Source organism: Sinohyriopsis cumingii, chromosome 17, assembly GCF_028554795.1.
Source record: "Sinohyriopsis cumingii isolate HCF-2022 chromosome 17, ASM2855479v2, whole genome shotgun sequence".
Classification (NCBI taxonomy): Eukaryota; Metazoa; Mollusca; class Bivalvia; order Unionida; family Unionidae; genus Sinohyriopsis; species Sinohyriopsis cumingii.
The window spans coordinates 46,605,811-46,629,630 of NC_142977.1; the positions used below are offsets into that span (position 1 = coordinate 46,605,811).

The following is a 23,820-nucleotide window of genomic DNA, read 5'->3' on the forward strand; positions in this document are numbered from 1 at the left end:
AATGTAATTGTGTCCCTTCCTGCTTTTAGTCAGAACAATCTGAATATTCCTTTTGATTCTTCTGTGCTGATTATTAACACTTTTTAAGAGGCTTAATTCCCATTTGTCTTCAAAATATATTGCTTTTTGGATGCCATATTTTATAAATTCTATAATCAACAGTTTGATCATGAAGATGCTTTGCATGAACAGATGTGTGCAGTTTAAAGTATCTGAGGTACTACGGTAAAGTTAGTCTGGTTCCTTGATTAACTTAACTAAATCTAATATGAAATCCAGATCCAAAACATAGATCAGCTGGATTTTTTACCATAACTACTTTATTTCTGAGTTTTTACTTTTATTCCGAAAGTCCATATTTTATGGGTCATTTTCATAAGACCTTGAGGAGTATGGGCTGGCAGGTGTGAAATAGTTATATCCTGGATGCACTGTGCCAAGTTTAGTTGAAACTGGTCCAGCAGTTTTTAAGACGCTGAAAAAGCAATCATTAACAGACAGTGGATGTATGAAGAGTGCACAACAGATGACAGACCACACCACAAGTTCACATGGCCTTGCAGCTAGGTGAGCAAATAAAATCAACAAAAACCCAAAATTTGTCATAATCAGGATTCACTCCAAGTCCACATTTGTTATTAACAATACCCAAGCAATCTGCCTGCGTAACCTTTTTACCAATACAAGTTATGAAATTTGGTTGGCTGTGCAGGTTCATTTTGACTGGAAGCAGAATTAATCACAGGAAGAAAAAAAAATCTTCCTGAGAAAGATGACTTGGGCAATGGACAGGTAACAAATGTTAAACACTAGCACAGCATAATCAACAGCATTAAAAGAGAGTGTTCCATATGATCATACATTATTCTGTACAGATCTGTTCAACTACTTTACGCAAAATACACAAACTATGTAAAGTTACAAAGCACAGCACAGACAGCACATGCATTTGATTATTAGTTTGTCAAGACCAGCATGACAGCAAAAAGAATTCATCATCAGCATGCACTGGCAAGCACACAAAAAACCCAATAAAAAGCAGATACATTTTTCATTAGCATGCCCAGGTCAGCACACACAAAATACATTCATTCCTAAATCAACAAGAAAAAAAAAGCTGAGGCATTCACCATATACATGCCATAGGGAACATGAAAAACTGCATATAAATGACACGCCCTGGTGAGCACAAAAAAAGTAAATGCATTCATCATTAGGATGCCCAAGTCAGCATGAAAAACTTAAGCACATGCAGTGATCATTAGTATGCCCAGGTACATGTAATTGCATGAAAAAAAACAAGAAAGAAAAAACAGCAGCACATGCTTTCATGATTTGAATGCCAATGTAAGCTCACAAAAAAAAACACAAATGAATGCCTTCAGCAGTGGCATGCCCAGGTAAACAAAAGACCAAGAGTGCATGCCTTCATCACTGGCATGCCCAGGTAATCACAAAAAACCAACATGTGCAACAAAAAATCAGCAGCAAACACCTTCAGCATTAGCATGCCCAAGTAAGCAAACAGCTAACATATTTCTCTAATTACAATTGCATGCAATAGTCACAATACAGTTAAGTCAAAATAAAAAAATATTTAAAAAAATGGAATTACTCTATAGGAAATCTTGACAAGCGTAAAACAAACCATGTATTTTTGGTACAAGAGGCAGTCAAACCAAGACCGCACCATGACAACATTTTGTTTTCGAGTTAATGCAAACACATTCTTGTTTTTATTTGCAAAGCAAATTAGCTTATATGATTTACAAAACAAATAAGCATGATATACACGTGCATTGTATAATATAGGCCGTATTTACAAACAAGATCTAAAAATGGGTGCTTGTGTAGCAACACTATGAGCTGTAATTTCATACTAAATGTACTGACGTTTAAAGTTCCTGTACAAGAAATATTTGTAAAATTGATACTTTTTAAACAAAAATTCTGTTTTACTGTTTCAATGGTTCTCACACTCACTGTTCCATTAGATTTGAATATAATATATATTAAGAACATTCCCTCCTCAGACACCCTTTAATTTCCACTTCATGAAAGAAACAAGAAATACCTAGCCATTAAGACAACAATTCTACTGGTCTGTGACACATTATCAATTTCTCCAAACCTAATAAAAAGACTAGTGGTTGGTATACTGCCAAGGGCTGCTCCCAGAATTTCAGAATCCTGATGGAAAGGGTGTGTGTACATGTTTGCTTTCTGGCTGAAGGTCAAGGAAACTAACTGAAGGTGTTTAACCTCAAATGGAATGTGGAAGCCTAGTAAGACAAGGAACATTACAACTGTACCATACTGACACAAAACAGCAAACCTGTCTTAGAAAGAAACCCAAAAATACAGATACCTATTTGTTTTACTGTAGCTAATCTACAGCCTAATCATGAGCAAGCACTAATTAAAATACAAACATGCCACAAAGTAAGAAAGAAACATGCATAAATATATGCATGCCACAAATATACATACATAGTGTACAATCATACATACACACATACATACATACAACATAAAATGTCTAAAGTTCATTTGATTTCAAGAGTGCAATATGATCATTAACTATCTCTAATTTTTTAGTTATAAAATATGTCGCTCAATCATTAAACTGACAGACAGACAGACAGACATGCATGTGTGTATCTAGTATTAAATTCTTGCAGTATGGTTCAATGCTATTATTTTAAATATCAATACTATTTCCTCTAAACCTCTGTTACATACCAACAAGTATTAACCAAACTAATGCACGGCACTGTATCATAAGCAATGGTAAGCAATAAAAATGTATAAACCAGATACAAATACAAAACCAGCGGAATCTAAAGCACTTCTGGGATGAGACAATCAGACTAAGCAACTTGTAACTCCAGTCAAAGACATAAAATATAAGTATAGACCTATGCCAGCTCTGAAAGACCTACATGAGAGTGATCCAAATGTTGTTCTTGCCAACCATGTTCAAGGGAACCAGATTCTATTGTATTTTGCTCATTTATGAACATGACATGCACTCTGTCAAGTTATGGGAGAAAGTAAAGTATCCTCGAGCTCTTTACAGGTGAAAATGGAACCCAAGCCTGCTACCATACTTGTGCATGCAACTGTGCTCTGAAGAGGGAGTATTTCAAAGACAAAGACAGAGATCTGAAGTTTAGATTTTGGAACTTCATAGTGAAAGTTTTCTTCTGACTGATGCAAATTTTTATTTCAAATGATGTTTGGTTGATTGTGTTTAAAGGGACATTAATACATGAAAGAATATAACATGCCAGGACAAAATGTCTTGCCCAGTGCCTTGCCTTTGTGGTTTGCCCATCCTGGTGAGGACAGGAACCTGTACCCTTTTGGCCAAAATCCCTGGATGGTAATGACTTAGCTAACATGGCTACCGTAGCTCACCTATAAATTGAGTCAAACTGCAAACTGCACTTACCCAGATCTGCCATCACATAATGTGCTGGCAGATCTCAGTCTGTACAGTTTGTTAGAGTAATCCATAGAACAAACAACATATACTCTGGACTACAGATTCATTATGGTGAGGATGAGGATCTCTGACGTAGGCAGTTTCACTTGACTTATAAGCAAGTATAGACAGTACTTTTAAATGATGGCCTAATCATGGTAGAACCAAAGTGGAAGATGCGCCTACCGTTATCTGGAGTTCCATTAATACCGACATTAATAGTTCATACGTTTGCTAATAAATACCACACTCAACCATGAAGATCTGCCAACACACCATCTGCTGGCAGATCATTGTCAGCATACTGTTTCATCAAATGAAAGCAGAGCGGACATTACAAACCCTGATCTGCTGGCAAAGTATGCAAACTTGGTTTATCCCTACTAGTAAAATATACAAGTAGAAACATGGTATACAGGATACACTCTACTAGTACATATAAATTATACATTGTGCCAGATCTTCTCACTCATGATGGCTATAAATTAACCGTTCTGATGATTAAGTTTATACATTTTTCACAGTCTGTCCTGTGGAGCAGATGCAGATTCTCTGGTATTGAGCCATTTTGAGATTCTGTTAATCCTCTGGAATAAAACTAGGCAGGATGTACTTAACTATCTATAAATACCATGTATACAATTTCCTCACGCAGGAGTCTATAAATCAAACCATACGATTATGAATTTTGACATGATGTAATGTGGTGAAGAAGTAGATGTGGGTACCATATTTGTTCTAATAATAAATGTTTATGCTTTACTTTCCCTGGTTTCATCAACCCTGATGGTCACTAACTAATATCACAACCCAATATCCGCATGTATTCATCCTCCCCAATTCGAAAGAGAATAGACCCTGATATGCCCTTATATGATGAAACAGTAAATCAAGGTCAGTACTGTTAGTTATACATTTAATTTCATACGTATGGACGAACTAGAGTTTAATGACACATGAACACAACACCGGATACATGGTATTGATTAAAATTTAAGTTTTACAAATGTACGGCTGTCCCTTATTGTTATAAAGCAGTTGTTGGTGTCCATAACTACTGATGGCAAGATTAGCAAGAATGCATATTTTTCCATATAGAAAATTTCAACTTGCAAAATACTATTTCTACTGGCAATATTTTATTTACCAGTTAATTTAATTAATCGATACTGTAAGCAATGGGTTTGGAGCAAGATGTACTCTACATTTATTTCAATATAATTTTTAAATTTAAAAGAAATCATGTACAGCTTATCTGTTTGTTTCTTTTTGAAGTCTGGTTTTTATTGGACACAATAATGGGTAATGTGATTCCAACCAAACAATTTCAAAGCAAATGATAAGAAACAAGAGCCACCAAAAGAGTCTGATGCTCCAGGCAAAACAATTTACAGGAATTCATGATTCGATTTTTTTTTCCCTTTTAAATGATGATTGTTGAAACCATCTGAATTCTTCAACAATAACAAGATTTTCAAATTAGATGCTGTGGTGGACATATTTGATATCAGATTGGCATAATTTTCATTTAGGACAAAGCAGACATCGTTAGAACTCTTTCTGTCAAAACCCGATGTCATAATGACATCTATTAATGACAAGTAGTGACAACAAAATTTTCATAACAGCCATCATGGCAACCTTACTGGATGTACGACTGGCACAAATTCATTTAGGACTGACTTGGTATTGTAAGAAGTTGAATGGTGAAAACCCCATGTTTATATAGCCATCCATTTGGGAGTAGAGATAACAATGTTTTCATTATAGTCACCATGGTGGCAATATTGAAGGTTAGACATTTTCATTTAGGACCAATTGGATACCATAAGAATCTTTCTGATGAAAAAGATTTTCAAGATGGCCACATATTGGATGTGAGATCAGCACCATTTTAATTTAAGATAAACAAAGCATTACAAGTCTTTAGTGATGTGTGCGTGATTTGGATTTTTAACATAGTTTTAACAATTTTGCAGTCATATCGTATGATGAGTAGCGGGGGCACCGAGTGGCTGAGTGGTCTAAAGCACTCACTGATTAAGGATCACTGCCATCTCACCTCTGTCTGCGTGGTTTGAGTCTCGGATTCAGCCAATGTGGATATGTGAGAAAGCTTGGGAGTAACTTCTCATGGGACTGTGGTTCGTTCTGGGCTTTTCCTGGGTTCTTCCTCCACAATTTATACTGGCCGCCATGTATAACCTATCTAGTGCTGAAAATGGCATGAAACCCTACAACAACAACAATGATGAGTAGCGATAAAAAGATTTTCTAGATAGATTCTGTGGCAGCCATATTTTTATGTCATCTCAGCATCATTATTATTTAGGACCAACTATATATATCATAAGAAGTCTTTTTGTCAAAATCTCATGCTGACAAAACAATCCATTCATGAGGAGTAGCGATAACATTTTCAGGATGGCCACTGTCTTGTACCCAGATCTACTAGCTATGACCAGTAGAGCTAAACATTATCATTATCCAAACCAGCACTAGACCATCTGAAACTTTAATTTATCTTAAGTGAACCTGTAAAATGAACATATTGTTCTGCTTAATTCTTAAAATGTTTGTTAAGAGCCATAACAGTGCACTGACACAACCTTCAGTCAAGTGTTCAAGAGTGAAAAACTGGTGTTATAACATCACAGAAAATCAGAAAATTTAGAAACTAATCTGAAGAAAACCAATCTAAGCTTGATGTCTCAATCAAGTTGTTGTCTTTCCATGGCCACACCTAAATCCAAGCTCACTGGTTTTAATGAATGTTCTAAATATGTTTACGTCCTTATTTGTCTATGAGCCAAAATCATGCAAAATTCCTCTGCAACTACTGTACTACCTGTTGCATTTTAAGATGGAGAAACATTCCAGGTAAACACGTTTTTAATTAATATCGTTATGAGATGGAACCAAAACTAATCAAGATCACACACATCCAAGTTCATATCTTTGGACCATGAGAAATATGACAGGTCATAAATAATCAGCTTCAACAGCATGAACAAGAACTTCTTAAGAATAACCATTCCAGTTTTAGGGGAATGTCAGTTGACAAAAATCTGTAACTGGCTGTCCTTTAAGCGATATTAGCAAAGCAAGTCACCAGAGGAGAAACAGTAACAGATTTGACCTAAATAAAGATATTACTGGAGAAATAGTTCCATACAGATGAACAAAATGGTTGGATGTGACAGTGATATCCTACATAAACTTGAAAATATAACAAAATTATAATGGATGTGCTCCAGTCCACTATCTATTGTCAGTAGATACCTGTATGTCCACAGTATTAAGCTAGATGCTTGACAACTTATCTTGAAGTAAAATAATCTGTGCCAAAGTAAATGTCACTCTACATTTTGGAATTATGTACATGTATGCTTCATAACCACAAAACTATAATGTTTTCTTATAAGTTGAGCCAAACTTAAAAAACTGCACAGACCCTGATCTACAATTGCAAAAGCTGGCAGATCTGAGTTTATGCAATTTCTTAGCAGTAATCAGTAGAGAGAACATAGACCTAGCCTGGGTACATGTGAACATGTTTCTTCTGCTTTACTGTCAGATTCAATGGGCTAATTTCACATTTGATAACTCTACATCAATATGTCTTTACTACTAAAAATACAGATAGTATCCTCATTGCCTTGTTTTGAACTGATTGCCATATCTGTGTCCCCGATGGTGAACATTAGAGAAAAAGTCCCTTACAATAGCTTTTACCATGGAATCAAATGCAACAAAAGATTTTGACAGATAATTATCGGCTGTGTTTGAGAAGCCTGGTATGTATCAAGGGATCCTTGCCTCATTTCTAATAAGGTAAATGTCAAGTGCTAATTGACTATTAATAGGATATATCATCACGGAAAACACCTTGCATGAATTTTAATAGGGTGCCATTAATTAGTTATTTTAATCTGATTAACTGCTTGGGAATTATAAAAGAAAAGAATACATTAGCAAAACAAAACATATATTGATGACTTTACATAGACTCTGATCTGCTGGCACATTACCAGGGTTCATACAGAAGTATGAACGATAAATCCAAAGACTTTCCCAAACTTTCAAAGACCACAAATGTAGATTTCCAAGGCCTATTTTTGCTGACATTATGTATACAAGTTATGTTACATGAGAAAACAATGTATGCAAAATATTACAATATTGTTTAATGATGAAATGAAACTGAACGGGTCATCAAAAAAAAAGAAACCAGGAAAACTCAACTACATCCGAATCTAACAACCTTGGACAATTTTATGTGTGATTATGGAAAGAAATTAAAATGTTTGGGCTTATTTCAATTTTCAAAGACTTTTAAAGACTTCAGGGTAATCTGCTCGATTTTCCCAAACTTTCAAGGCCTTGAAAATGCTACCTCATTTTTCCCAAACTGTCAAAGACCTTCAAAGACCGTATGAACCTTGATTATTTAACAGAAGAACGGGACGAATACAGATATAAGGTAAATGAATTGACAGTACTATACTTCATATGAAGTGTTAGATCTTTTAATTTGACCTAGAAACCTATAGCAACTCCAATGTTTAGCCATCACCACACTGACTACTTCATTTTCCAACCTATCCACTACTTTCCTCACTCACTCTTAAACAGAAAGTGACACAGGAGACATAATGCAAATCAATCACATAGATAATGCATCTTCCTGCTACATATTGGTCAGAAAATTTTTGCTGGTTAGGAAAATTACCCTTGGGATCGGAATTATGCTTGAGACACTTGATAAAGTAGTGTCAAATATGATGCCAAATTGTGATCCTCTGTTGGAGTTTTCCTATCCTGCAACAATGCATACTGAGTATGATATTAATCCACAACAAACACTCTTAAAAATTGGCAATAATATATACACACACACACACACACACACACACACACACACACACACTTAATTCATTTTGGCTGATCCTTCAGTAGAAATGTTTACAATATCTGAAACAACAATATTAGCAACAACAATGATGATAACATTATAAAAGTTAGTAATCGTGATATTATTTGATTTTTCAGAAATAATAACAATAATAGTGTTTATTTGTAATATAGGTCAATGGCACATGATACATATCCATACATCATGCATGTAAAGTGTCGAATTTTGAATGAGTATTGAACCCTAAAGTTGAATGCACTGAGCATTAAAATTTTATCACATTTAAGCCAGAAAAGTCTTTGTCAGCGTCAAACTTGAAAGGCCAACATTTATGACTCATTGAGATTTGATCGAGGCATCGCAACGCTGTCCTGAGAAAGTAAACATTTGAGCTACCAACCATAATCGCTTGATAGGAACCCATGTCAAATAGTCATTTTCAAAGGCAAGTTGATATGCAATGTAGTTCAGAGATTCTAGGCTGTCCAAAATCTTATGAAAGAAATGATTATCTTCGAGAAAAAAATTAGGAACCACTGCGTATGACTGATCAGATTAAATTAAGGCATACTCTGGAAGTAATGTGAATTTAAAGTGACAACCTTGGTCAAAATTCTTTGGTCTGAAATCCCTGAGAGGAGAAGTTTGGCTTTGAAGAAGCCTAAAAAGAATAATGCATTCCTCATTAAACAAGAAAAGGGGACCAGGTGGCTGTCTTGCAAGAAAAGACAGGTTTTAGTGCTAGGATGCACAATTTCTGAAAGAGAACAGCAGTAAGGTAAGCAATTTTAATTTTTCACCTAATTTTCTATTTGTGATTGTTTGTTTTATGCAAATGTGATTGATATGACTAGGATCTATATTACGTTTCATTTATTCAACTTCATGGAAATCTGTTTTTATGCAATTTATCTCTTTAATTTTACACTTGCTAATTCACTGATAGAACTGACGGACTGCATGTGATCCAAATTTTCATGTGTAGGATTTCATAGGGTTATATGAAATAATTTCCTTTGTTAGGATGATACTGATTATCGTGATGATCTATCGAATTAGGTCAGAATTTATGCAGTATTGGATAACGTAAGTGAAGGAATTTTATGTACATATAGGAAGTGATACATATAGAGATTTAGGGGTAATTAAAATTGTCCTTTAAGGAAACAGCTTTCTGGGACAGTCCAAAGTCAGAAGTCTGGAAATAGATGACGTGTTCAGAATAAAGGACTAGGAGATCCAGGAAGAGATGAAGCTTTCAGAAGAGGAAGACTAGAGAAAAGAAAGTGATACACTGGTCACAAGAGGAAGATGATGCCATGTCATGGACATTGTGCTCTTTTCACCACTCATTATTATGATGAAATAAATCCAAATTAGACACTACTATCAAATTCTGTTGACATAACTTAGGTTGAATTGGAGTTGCCAAGAATAATTGTTATTGATTAAATTTTGTTATTTTTCTTGTCTAAGGGGGCCTGTTTTGCATTATTTCTTCCCAATAGTCTTGCTCAGTTCTCTGTTGATGTTCTATCTATCCACTCCCACCAGGCTATAAAACTGAGGGAGGTCATTCCCTAGATAATGCCAGCCAAATCTAATTAACCACCCCTCTTACTAAGAGGGTGACGTTAAAATACAGTACAAAAAGATGTTATAGTGCGTAACAAAAGAACATCATATTTATAAGAAGTAATATATATGAAAGTAATAATTATTGAGTTTTTTCAGATATAGGTGAGATACAAGTATATACTGCACAGTAATCAAACAAAGAGATGTATGGGTAACCCTAAAATTTGTAAGGAGCAAGATTTGTGATATTGATCTAAAGTCTTATGTAGCAGGGGTCCTTGATAAAACGGTTTCTTTAATCTTTACAGCTTTTATAGCAAACAATGCTAAATTAGTCAACAGAATTTTACTAGTATCATTGTGTATAAGTAATAACAACAATAACAACAGTCATAATGATGAGAATATAAAGGTAATCATAATCAGCTGATTCAAGTGAAAATATTTTAATAATAATAATAATAATAATAATAATAATAAAAATAATATTAATAATGTCATTATTATCATTATTATTATTGAAAAGATCTATGGAGAAAAATAAATAATGACTTATGGATGGACTGACATTGTATGAAACTATAAATGCTTATGGAACATGGATGTCCCTTAACAGTGCCCAAAAAGTGACCTAACACAAAACAGATTAATGAAAAAACAAGAGAACAGACAGCCAAGAATGGGTCACACTACATGTCCTTATATTTTTGAAAACAGAAATTATCAAAAAGTGCAGTCAATATGCTAAGTTGTACTTCTTATGAGATGTATATGGTAAATGTTCAGTTTACCTGTGAGTAACCATAGACCTGAATAGTCCTCTTGGCAGGATCATGCATTATTCTTCCTCCTCCAAGACACTCACAGTCTAACCCATTAGTCTCAATCTCTGGTACTATCTTATCGTAGATATCAGCTGGAAACATTAAACAAAAATTTATATTTAAGCCATGTGAATTCCTTTCAATCACAAATTTTCTTGTAAATAATCTTACACTCGCTACAATTACAAAAGCCATTGTGCTTCAAAGCAGTAATATGACTCTTGGATACAGAAAGCCTGAAAATTCAAGAAGCACAAGGTCTGGTACACCATAAAACCAAGCTTGAAATGTATAAATTTCCATGGATATATGTTCTGCAATACAATCTTAATCTAGAAATACTGTAAATACTTGTTTATTAAAAGGAAATCAGATTTTATTTGTTTCATTTTTAATTGTCAATTATGTTGTCTGTGTAATACAGTTCAAACATTGTCTTTTGAAACTGCTTCTAGGATATGACAAAACAAACCTATGAAGATGGGTTGCTGGTTAATAGAGGTTAATTTCTTCAATATTTTGTGTGTGATTTGGATTTTTAACGTAGCTTTAACAATTTTTCAGTCATATCACTATGATGTCTGCAGTGTGACAGTTTATACTGATGTCTAGCACTGGGGCATAATGCCACAGACACGTAGCATGATGTCCCACCCAGTCACATTACCCTGACACCTGACCAACCAGTCCTAACACTAACCTGTTATTGCTGAGCACCAAGCAAGGCAGCTGATAGTATCATTTTTATAAGTCCTTGGCATGACTCAGCCAGGATTTGAACCTGTGATCTCCCACATCTGAGGCAGAAACGCTAACCACTAGGCCACCAAATCAGTCTTCAATATTTTGTATTAACTGGATTATGAAAATGTGGCTGTGAAAAAAAGATATTGCTCAATAGGGGCAATCATTATGGCAAGCTCCAATACACTCATAAAATACAAGTTCATTGAATATTATGAATGGTTCATTATAAAACTGAACCGTTAGACGGGAAATCTAACTATAACAAGAATTGAATGAGGAATGAAAGGTAACCCTTGTAAATATGCAGTTCAATTCTCATGTGTTTGGTTGAATTTTTCACCATGATCGTTTAGAAATTGGGCACCATGAATCCCATGACTGTGCAACCAAGGACAGATTCTAATTATGAAAACAAACTAAACAGAATCTGAGCAAAATTTAAAAACCATAGATTTTTTAAAGAAACATTATTTTTCAGGCCTAGGTTACAGTTTTTGATGTTAGAATGAACTTATTTGCCACTACTGTACAACTCAGTGCTGAATTCATCATCTCTAGGCATCCTGGGATGCAAAACACGTGTGGTTTCAACAGGTCTGACTTTTAAAATTGGTTTAACAGCTTAAAAAGAGTTATTTAGTCATGTTTCACAAAATGCTTTGCCCAAGGAAATACCAGAATGTTTGATCTGAGCTACCATGCACTGTAATTAGTCCAGTGTGCTATATAATTAATATAATGTCATGAGTTTGTTCTATAGTTTCACAAAACATACCTGAAAAAAAGATTTGATAAAAAAATACTTGTACCTTGTTTATTATTAATAACAAAACATACTTAACAACAATACACATAGTACAAAAAGAGTCCTGAAACGACAAATTTCACATTCAAGTACCTTGTTCGACATCCATGGGCACTGAAGCTATTCCACTTTCAAGTGCCCTACATGCCATTTATGAGCACCAAAGATAATGATTTAATATTCAAGTGTCTCATTTACCATCTACTGGCATTCCCGCTAACAATGTTATATTTGAGTGCAATGCAGTGTACTTAGGTTAACATGGCTAGTTGAGTGCAGAGTCAACTTTGACTATTTTTTAACAGTGGTGTTTCCATTTTGCTAAATCAGCAATAGTACAAAATATATTTTAATAACCTGAAAAGTAACATGTTACACATGTTGAGCTGGCAGTGAAAACAATAAAATACACATTACCATTTGACTCCATCATCACAGGCTGATCACATGACTACGTTAGTGCAATGATTGAACCAGCATCAAAGGTCACGCACTGACAGTCAAGTGACTCAAGTCAATCCATACACAATCAGTACTGGCCAAATAAATGGTTAACTAAAGTTGATTATATAATTGCACACCCAAAGAAAAGGTTTCATCTGAGTGATAGAGCTTGGTATTAGGTAACAGAATGGGTTTTTGTCTTAACAGAATAATTTCTAAATGTTAGCAGGAAACATTAAAGCATATCAGTATCTGTGAATAATATATTGGCTGATTCAAAAGCATCTCAGACTAAAGTGAAGCATGACAGATCAGCTGATAGAACATTGGACTTGTAACCAATGGCTGCAGGTTCAATACCTGCCTGGGTAGACTACCTCAGTTTATCCTTGGGAAAGACACATACCTGGAGCTGGAATCTGTTTGGCATTACACAGTATATACTGTTTTAAGTATGCCATTACTCACTCCCCAAAAAAATCACAGACTAAAATGACGCATTGGGTTATGATGGTAAACGGTCTTGTTTGCCATTTATGGACACTAAAGCTAACAATTTAATGTTCAAGTGCCTTGTTTGCCATCTATGGTTATCGAAGTTTTCAATTTTATAGTCAGGCCCCTAATTTGCCATTTATGAATGCTGAAGCTTCTAGCTACATTTGTTATGTGCCCTTTGTCATATAAAGGCACTGAAGCAAGCAATTTCATATTCAAGTGACCTGTTTGCCATCTAAAGGCACTTACTTAAGCAATTTCATATTCAAGTGACCTGTCTGACATCTAAAGGCACTTACTTAAGCAAAGCAATTTCATATTCAAGTGACCTGTCTGACATCTAAAGGCACTTTAACAAGCAATTTCATATTCAATATCCTTGTCTGACATCTAAAGGCACTTAAGCAAGCAATTTCATATTCAAGTGACCTGTTTGCCATCATAAGGCACTTACTTAAGCAAAGCAATTTCATATTCAAGTGACCTGTCTGACATCTAAAGGCACTTTAACAAGCAATTTCATATTCAATATCCTTGTCTGACATCTAAAGGCACTTAAGCAAGCAATTTCATATTCAAGTGACCTGTTTGCCATCTAAAGGCACTTACTTAAGCAAAGCAATTTCATATTCAAGTGACCTGTTTGCCATCTAAAGGCACTTACTTAAGCAAAGCAATTTCATATTCAATATCCTTGTCTGACATTTAAAGGCACTGAAGCAAGCAATTTCATATTCAAGTGACCTGTTTGCCATCTAAAGGCATTTACTTAAGCAAAGCAATTTCATATTCAAGTGACCTGTCTGACATCTAAAGGCACTTTAACAAGCAATTTCATATTCAATATCCTTGTCTGACATCTAAAGGCACTTAAGCAAGCAATTTCATATTCAAGTGACCTGTTTGCCATCTAAAGGCACTTACTTAAGCAAAGCAATTTCATATTCAAGTGACCTGTTTGCCATCTAAAGGCACTTACTTAAGCAAAGCAATTTCATATTCAATATCCTTGTCTGACATTTAAAGGCACTGAAGCAAGCAATTTCATATTCAAGTGACCTGTTTGCCATCTAAAGGCATTTACTTAAGCAAAGCAATTTCATATTCAAGTGACCTGTCTGACATCTAAAGGCACTTTAACAAGCAATTTCATATTCAATATCCTTGTCTGACATCAAAAGGCTCTTAAGCAAGCAATTTCATATTCAAATGACCTATACCTGTCTGCCTTCTAAAGGCACGGAAGCAAGCAATTTCATATTCAAGTGCCTTGACTGCAGTCTAAAGGCACTGAAGCAAGCAACTTTATATTCAGTATCCTTGTCTGACATCTAAAGGCACTGAAGCAAGCAATTTCATATTCAATTTCCTATTATGCCATCTCTGGGTGACTGAGCTGCAAGGTACTTCTGGTATCCCAGTGAGCTACCATTTGATTTTGAAATCTGCTAGAATGATCAGCACTTAAGACTAGTCAAAACTTCAGATGACTAATGACTAGCAAGTTCTAGAGATACAAGAGTGGTGAGGTGGGGGCAGAACTTATTGACATTACTCTGATGCAATCTGGCTGTAGTCTAGCAACAACAGATCTGGACCTATGCTGTTTGTTGCTGGCTCTGGATGCATCCTATATGTCAGTAACTATGGTACATAAGAACTGCAAGTAGCCAAATGGTAAATAGTCCAAGGAAATGCTGATAATGTCCATACAGCAGCATATTTTGTATCTTGCTAGATACATGTATTTAAATGACATTTCTCACCTGTACTATGTACTTCCCATATTGTACAACACTCACCAAACTGCAGAACAAACAGAATACATAATTTAACAGATCTAAGTCAATGCCATACTTCTATCGATGCATCATTCCCTCATTATAATGCCCTTCATAATAAAACTGGTGCTGTTATAAGGTGAGTATTGTCATGGACCACATTTCATGAAAAGGCATCATGTACTTCTTTATCAGACAGTCTCACTAAAGACAGTATACTCTGTGGTCCCCATGGATAATACTACATTGAGGGAATACACTGTATATTGTGTATTTCATTACAGGGAAGTGAGAACATAATAGTATCCTCTATATCTACCATCACTAATGTCATACTGAGGAAGTACTATTGTACATTTAGATTAACTGATTGGTTAACTCAATAACCTCTGGAGGATTTTGTTACTTTCGCCTGAACTGTGAGTCAGAAACACATTTTGGGGGCTATTTCTGAATTCATGCTAATACATCGACTTCCAAGAGTTTTCCCATTAACTTAATGCCTAGTTGTGTTAGAAACCATTTTTCATTGGCTAATTCGCTCGCACAGGAGTAGAAGGGTAAAAGTTGGAGTTCTTTCTTTTTCTGCTTAACGGACTCATCATTTTCATATCAGGACCACGCTTTATTCCAAATGTCCATATTATCTTACTTTTTGCAAAGGTTCACCTGTCTGTGTTTAGTTCAGACCAGTCTGCCTTAGATCTGGGGCCAAAAGGTCTAAAATCCAGACACAAAATCGTATTACAACCATGGGCAAAATTTGGGTCCAAAAAATTAGGTTTTCCCTCTGTATTTTGTAGTTCAACTAGAACGTCCAGATTACTTGGTATCATTGTAGAGCTATATCTTCTACCTTTCTATAATACCACCCACTTTAGTGGATCATACATGACCTTGAAGCTACAGAGCTTGGCAGTAGGCTACTCCCTCCTGACACATAAACATGGCGCCAGGGGTTAACTCATTAACTACATATCAACACACGAAATAATCATTATTATCATGCACAGGAAATAGGAATAAGCTGCTCATAGCAGCCAAGCTGGCCTAGTCTGGGTTGGATTCAAACTCAGACCCCCTGGTTGCAAATCCAGCATATGAACTACTGAACTATGGCAGCTTTAACAAGAAAACTACGCCTGATTGTGAATATAATGCACAAACATATAAAGGAAATTGTTTGGCTATACATGTATAATATTATATTTCTGTACTGCAGATGAGCAAATTGTGATAAGTTATATAATGTCCCATGTATGACAATCTGATTAAAATCAATATCTGACAGGATGCAAATCTGACACCTTATTTATGTTCAGTGGTACCTTTGGCAGTCTTATTTTAATTTGTATACACTGAGGGGTGGGCAGTCTACTTTACATTGTGTGTCACTTTTTTGGATTAATTACAAAATGAACGAGCATGTGCCACCAGTAACAATGTAACACTGTTAAAATCGAGATTTCTGGATGCCCTTCATGTCCTACAGAAAATCTCTTCATGTTGCCGACACCTGCGATAAACTCTGATAAAACACTGTACTTTAAGTAAAAGAGAGCCTAACATACAACACTTATTGAATGTGATTATATCATTAATTTTCGTGTAGGATTTGACAACGATCACATCAGATCAGTCAGAGTATTCCTGTATATATGTGAGGTTAAGTCGAGTCCAATGGCAAATTGCGCATATACCATCACAAATATGGGAGATATGTGATGTCAGATCAGGGTCTATGTTGTTTGCAGTTAAATTCAAGTTATAAGTTAGTTTATATGGTGTTGTTGTTGTTGTTGGGTTTAATGCCATTTTTCAGCACAAGATAGGCATTACATGGCGGCCAGTATTAATGGTGGAGGAAAAACCCAGGAAACCCCCGGAAAGAACCACCGACCCACGAGAAGCTACTGGCAAGCTTTCTCACATAACCACATTAGTCCAATCAGAGACACGAACTCAGCAGACAGAGGTGAGATGGCATTGAACCGTAATGGTGAGCACTTTAGACCACTCGGCCACCTGTTTATATGGTGTACATGGCAACATAAACTGGTCTGTACACAGGTTGCAAGTGTGCTTAATTTATACAGGCTATTGTTACATTCCCATTTAATCTTACAGAATTGATCTAGCATTGAATCGCACACATATCCTGGAACTATTTTGGTGTTTTCTCTTATGTCCACTTGTTGATAGTCTTAATCACATCAAATCAAACTTTTACAAATTCCAAACTGCTTTCAAATAAAATTCATGCCACTTAGCAAAATAATTTATGGAAAGGGTACAGTGGAGGGAATGCAATAAATAGAAAACCACATTCATGTTTTGTTTCAAGTTTGTGGAAAGAACTTGTTTGATATGGCAAGTCTTGGCATTACAACCTTGACCATATGCATGTGCTATATCATGATTTCACACCTTTTCTTTCCCACTGATTGAGAACAAAACATATACAGTTGTTTATACATACGGTATATCATTCCTGATCCCTTTACCATTCTATATACTTAATGATTTGGTAAACTGTGTTTTTTTAATGAATCAGACACTATTCCTTATAACCCTCTCTGGGGAAATTTGGAGTCTTGAGTAGAAACAGAGCATTATTTAAGATACAGTAACAAGATACACCTGTGGCTGTCTCAAATTAAGCACCCTATATAATGGTATACAAGGTCCTGGTACATTAATGATGATGATGATAATGATGATGATGATGATGATGATGATGATGATGATAATGAAGAAGAAGAAGAGGAAGAAGAACAAGAACAAGAAGATAATTACAAAGCTCTTAACAGTGATCACTTCCATCTTTCAAGCCCAATCAACTGATACAAGTTTTTCAAAATTAACACTGCTGTTTTGTGTACATTAGACCCCTTAGTGTTCAGAGAAATCTGTGAACTTATGTTGTTTTCAAAGCTAAGATTCTGAACAGGCAGCTGCTTGGAATGTATAGGTGGAGGAAATGAAAACAATTTGCATGTAAGAAATAGACTGGAAATCAAAGTATTGAGAATACTGATTGATTGGAGGGTTGGAGTAATAAGGTAAATCAAACACGATGAAAGGGTTGAATATAAATTGTGAAATACTGATAATCATGTTTCAATTTATCACAAGCAAACACTAATTCCCCTCTTTAACATGCTGTCCAAATTTTAAATAGTACTTCAATTTTATATGGTTTGTAATTTTTCTCTTTACCTTTAATCAATTACCTGCAATTAATGGGCCCCTGGGTGGCCTAGTGTTCTAAAGTGCTAGTCTTTACTGATCACTAACAATACACATATGTCTGTGTGAGCTTGAGTCTTGGTCTTGGCCAATGTAGGTACGTGAGAAAGCTTACCAGTATCTTCCCATGCAAAGGTGGTTCTAAACTGGGTATTACAGTTATACTGGCTGCCATGAATAGTCAGTCTATCATCTCTGTTCATGTTGGTTTTCAGTCTCAGCTTAGCCACCATGGTATAATTATGCCAGTAACTTTCTGTTGGGCAGTGGTTCTTCCTGAGGTCTTCCCAGGCTCTTTTCCATGAAACAAATATTGACTGCCATGTATAGCCTATCATGTGCTGAAAAACTCTGTGTTAAACCCAAAAATAAACCAATCAAATACATGGTTTATTATATCAACCATGCACATGAAATCCACATAAACCGGTTCTCTCCCACTGACCAATAATGAATTAGAGTATACAGCAAAGAATGAATAAGTAAATTAATTGAAGGCTAAATGGAAATATTTGCTTCAAATCTAGTTTCAAGCCTTGGCAGAGGATGGGAAAACTAAATATTTAGAGGCAATAACCATTGCAAATTTAGGTAAGAGTGGGTTCAGAGACTTATCTTTGATATTTTTATTCTTATGAAGGCAAGGATTGCTTAACTAATAAGATTTACAAATTAATTGCTGTGGTGGAAAGTTTTTGTCAGACTGGTACCATTTTCATTTAGGACCAAGTAAACACCATTGGAAATATTTTGGCAAATAATCCATGACAATATGACCATTATGGGGAAGTAGTGTCCACAATATTTTCAAGATAGTTGTCATGGCAGCCATAACAGTTGTACAACTGGTACTAATGGTAATTTCAATAGTACAGGTCTCAAAAGAATTTATTAATGAAAACCCATTGTTGATATACTGTAGCCATCAATTTGAGAGTAAAGATAATATTTTCAAGATGACCACCAAGGTGAAAATATTGAGGGTCAAATTGCATTATTTCATTTAGGATGAATTCTACACCACAAAGACACTGTTCAAGAAAACACTATGCAAAGATTACTTTACTTTTGAAAGAAATAGCTTTAACAAGATTTTTTGGATGGACAACAGATCAGCACCATTTAAGACAAACTTCATACTGCACAAAGTCTTCTGGTGAAAATCCATGTTGGTATAACATTCCCATTTTTGGAGGAGCTACAATAACAACATTTTTTCATATGGCTGTCTTGGAGGCCACAATGGACATCAAATTTGCAGCTTTTACATTTAGAGCCAATTAAACACCATAAGAAGTCGTCGGGTGAAATTAAAGAAGACAGTCTTACCAGCCATCTATGAGAAGTACACTTTTCGTTTTGAACAAACAAGAGATCATAAGACATTTGGTGAAAACTATATGCTGAAGTTAAAATCGATTCAGGAAGAGTAGCGATTATAATATTTTCAAGATGGTCACAGTGATGGCAAAATCGGCTGTCTTAGTACCACAATTTTCATTTGGTATCAATAAGACCATGGGATGAATGTGTCTATAAAGATTCATGGCAATCTTCCACGTAGTTTAGGTTGAGTAGTTATAACAAATCTAACCATATTATTAACTCTTCTTGTCTATAACAAGCAGAATTAAAAACTCTGCTAGGGATGGGGTGCTATTTTATGTGGGGGATTTCTCTTCTTCTTCTTAACCACCCTTATCCTCCCTCAAGGGGCCCGAGTGGCCGAGTGGTCTAAAGTGCTCACCGTTCCGGATCACTGCCATCTCACCTCTGTCTGCGTGGGTTCGAGTCCAAGGCTCGGCTAGCGTGGGTATGTGGGAAAGCCTGCCAGTAGCTTCTCGTGGGTCGGTGGTTCTTCCCTGGGTTTTCCAGGGTTCCTCCTCCACCAGTTATACTGGCCGCCATGTATAGCCTATCTTGTGCTGAAAAATGGCGTTAAACCCTACAACAACAACATTATCCTCCCCAACAAACCCTCTCCAAAAAATTGAATGGTACCCTGAAACAGCATAAACAAATTTTGTTGCAGACAAAAGGTACATGACTATCTTCATTCCAACCATCAGCTTAATCATTGCACTGTACCTCAAGCTGACAGTAAAGGTTGTACAAGAATGATGGGTATCTCAATACTGTGCCAGACAGGCTGAGAAAAACAAGCAAGACACAAAGCCTATTACCAGCTTATTAACAAATACACCTGAACTCTAACAGTATTCTGTACATGCATTCCCAAGAAATGTGTGCCACTCTGCCAAGTATGCTTCATTTACCTGTTTGTCATAATGGTAAAAAAAAATACATACACACCCTCCAGTACATGGAAACTTAGTTTATGTCTGCTGTTTAAACGCTGCACATGACGTAGATGCAGTAGTTGTATCTGTATATACCAAGTATTCCGCTGGTTCGATGGAGAACAAAAATGAGAAATTTCTAACATCACAGTCTTGATATACCAATTGGCCATCAACTGCAACCCCATCATTACTTAGTCTCTCATAATCAAACTTCTCTATGATTGCAGGTGAAGTAAGCTAAGATGCCAAGTTTGATCAATTCATCACACTGGTCTTAATAGGGTAGGTCATTGTATATTACAATAACTGAACGGTTAAGCAATGTCCAATGCTAACAAACATGATGTGATACAATCACACAAATCAAGTTACTGATCTTGTGCTTATATTTCATAATAAAAAGATGTTTTGGCGTTATGTTATTTTAATTCCAACCTGTATATATTGTGTCTAAATGTATGCCTGTTTTTGTGACACTTACTGCCAATAAGGAATCTCAATCTGCACCACATGCACATTTAATAAAAGGACATGGATCAACAATGGGGGGGGGGGGGAGTAAGTAATGTATTCATCTCCAGCCTAGTAATGTGATTTGCAAATTTAGAATAAACCCAAGACAATCACTTAATCTTATGAATTCAGCAAAACAGGAAATTGGTCAAAATTGTAAGATTCATTGACTGACCTAGCTTGTTTTGATTTCGTATCAATTATCTTTAACATATATCATATTGCTGGTTTTGGTAACGAATTACACTTTGAAATCAGATGGTTACAAAGCAAATAATAAGGTGGCACTTACAAATAATATGATGACAAAGCAGAATTCATGTATATACAGCACTCCCTCACCATAAGGCACCTACGTACAACACAGTTCCTGTTATAAGGCAAAGACAATCATGGAGGTCATTTCATTAAAATTATGTTATCATATACTTCATTACAAGGCTCTGTGTCTCCTGTGGACAGCATATCATGACGGAATAATATATCTTGAAATCTGTAACCACATACAACCCTAGTAATTAATGGACCAAGGATACTGGGCAATACCATTAGATTACCAATGATCTCTGGCTGAGTCAAGACTGAGGAACAAATCTCCATCCCATTGAGTGTTTGGCAGTTACATGTAAACTGCTGGGTTAGATTTAAGGTTTTTGTCCAAAATACAAGTTAGATATCGGAAACAAGGCATTTAACCCTACAAGTGGGATCTGCAGGCTAAACTGAATAATGCATATGCCTTATTCTCTCTGTTTTGTATGGCGATCAGTCAACAAATGTAATAATGTATCCACTATACCTACCAACTGACCTATTGGTGGGAAATATCACAGTAATGTAAGAGTCTCAGCACACTCAGGTAATGGTCACCTAATTCCAAGTTGGTTTGAGCAACAAAATGGCAGGGGCTGAAGAACATTTACTGGAGACCACTGTTAACATCTAAGATTTCACCTATATCTAAGCATTTCCAAGATCAGACAATATATCAATTTATCAAAGAATAACAGTGCACCTATAAAGAACATTCAGATTTCTGTGAAATGACATGACTGAAATATCTGGCTATTATTTGTTTTGAAAATACAGATAGAGGCCTCAATGTGCAAGAAGAATAAATGTTTGACATAGATTATTGTCTATGACCTCTTGATTTCAGTTACAAACTTTTTCTAGCCTAAAGTGACCAGAAATAAATTTCCAGTTCTTGCTATGTATGCATAAATGATAGGTGAAACACAAAGCTCAACTTGGAGTTAACCAGGTTGGCCACACCCTGTTTTATATTACCCAAAGACAGTGCATTGGTCCAATTAAGGCTAGAGTGGTCGTGGTTGTTGCAATATTTTCAACTTCAGAAAAATAATTATTGTTTTAAATAATAGATGATTTATGATAGTCAAGATGGATTTTAATTGAACTTTGTACATATTTTCCTTGTTGATAATCTAATGGGTATATATAATTTATGCATCTGTTTTATTTTTTACAATAAGAACAGATTTAATACACACATAAGGCGAGCCTGTGTCAGATGCCTGTGTGTCCTTGAGAAAGGTACTAAGCTACCATTCCCTTGGCATGATATAGCCAACAGTGAATTAAAAGTGCAGTTAAAACAAGCAAAAAACAAATCTACAGTGACAAACAACCACGTCAATTCTCTTGAAGAGTCATCCACATCATCAGTACTGACTCAGACGATTGCTTTTTTTGTTTGCCTTTAACCAATGCCAGAAAATTCACCATCAACCTAACAAAGCATAAGCCTGCTGTGTACATACAAGCTTTTTATTATTATGTTCTTGAATTTGGTTAAAATAAAGTTTATACTGAAAATTAACTTTGATCTCAGTATTGTTTGTTTCTATACATATTAGGGACATTTTTTCTTCTTAATCTGAGCACTCACAAGAGAACCCATTGTATTAAATAACCCAAGGGATCCAGGATTTTTTAACATTATAATGCATTACTTAAGTCACTGTATATAAATCATTTTTAATAGTCATTGTAAATAAAGCATTTTTAATACGGGGTGGCCGAGTGGTCTAAAGCGCTCTCCGTTACGGATCACTGCCATCTCACCTCTGTCTGCGTGGGTTCGAGTCTGGGATTCAGCCAATGTGGGTATGTGAGAAAGCTTGCCAGTAGCTTCTCGTGGGTCAGTGGTTCTTTCTGGGGTTTTCCCGGGTTCTTCCTCCACCATTAATACTGGCCGCCATGTATAGCCTATCGTGTGCTGAAAAATGGCGTTAAACCCTACAACAACAACAACAACATTTTTAATACAGCCAAGCATTGAGAACTGGGTCTTTCACAACAGGAGGTTTCTAATGGCAGTGATCTTATATGACACGTTTTATTTGAACACCTCTCTCTCTCTCCTCTCTCTCCAAGCATGTGTATGAGAGAAATATTACAAATTATATGACATACGTGTGGGGAGAAAAATTTATTTTAGAGTAAAACACTATCTAATGCACACAGATATTAAAAAATGCAGTATGGGTTATTTTTCGCTAACTGTTTAACTATCCCCACAGGAATCATGCATTAGTGATTGGATGTGAACATCTGCAAATGCTTATTATTCTTTCTTTACCAGTCAATCAGTACTTAAAATGTATACCAAAATATTACTATCTACTGGCAGAATGCAATATGCACTGAAAC

At 35.6% G+C, this 23,820-nt stretch overlaps 1 protein-coding gene across 1 annotated transcript in view; it reads right to left on the reverse strand.

Annotated features, from left to right (window-relative positions):
• LOC149778540 (14 kDa phosphohistidine phosphatase-like) overlaps window positions 1-23,820 on the reverse strand; it is a 57,809-nt gene that overhangs the window by 17,244 nt on the left and 16,745 nt on the right. Inside the window, exon 2 of the mRNA XM_089939439.1 lies at window positions 10,772-10,896. Coding sequence (XP_089795565.1) covers window positions 10,772-10,896 — 125 coding nt within the window. The remainder of the gene's footprint in view (window positions 1-10,771; window positions 10,897-23,820) is intronic.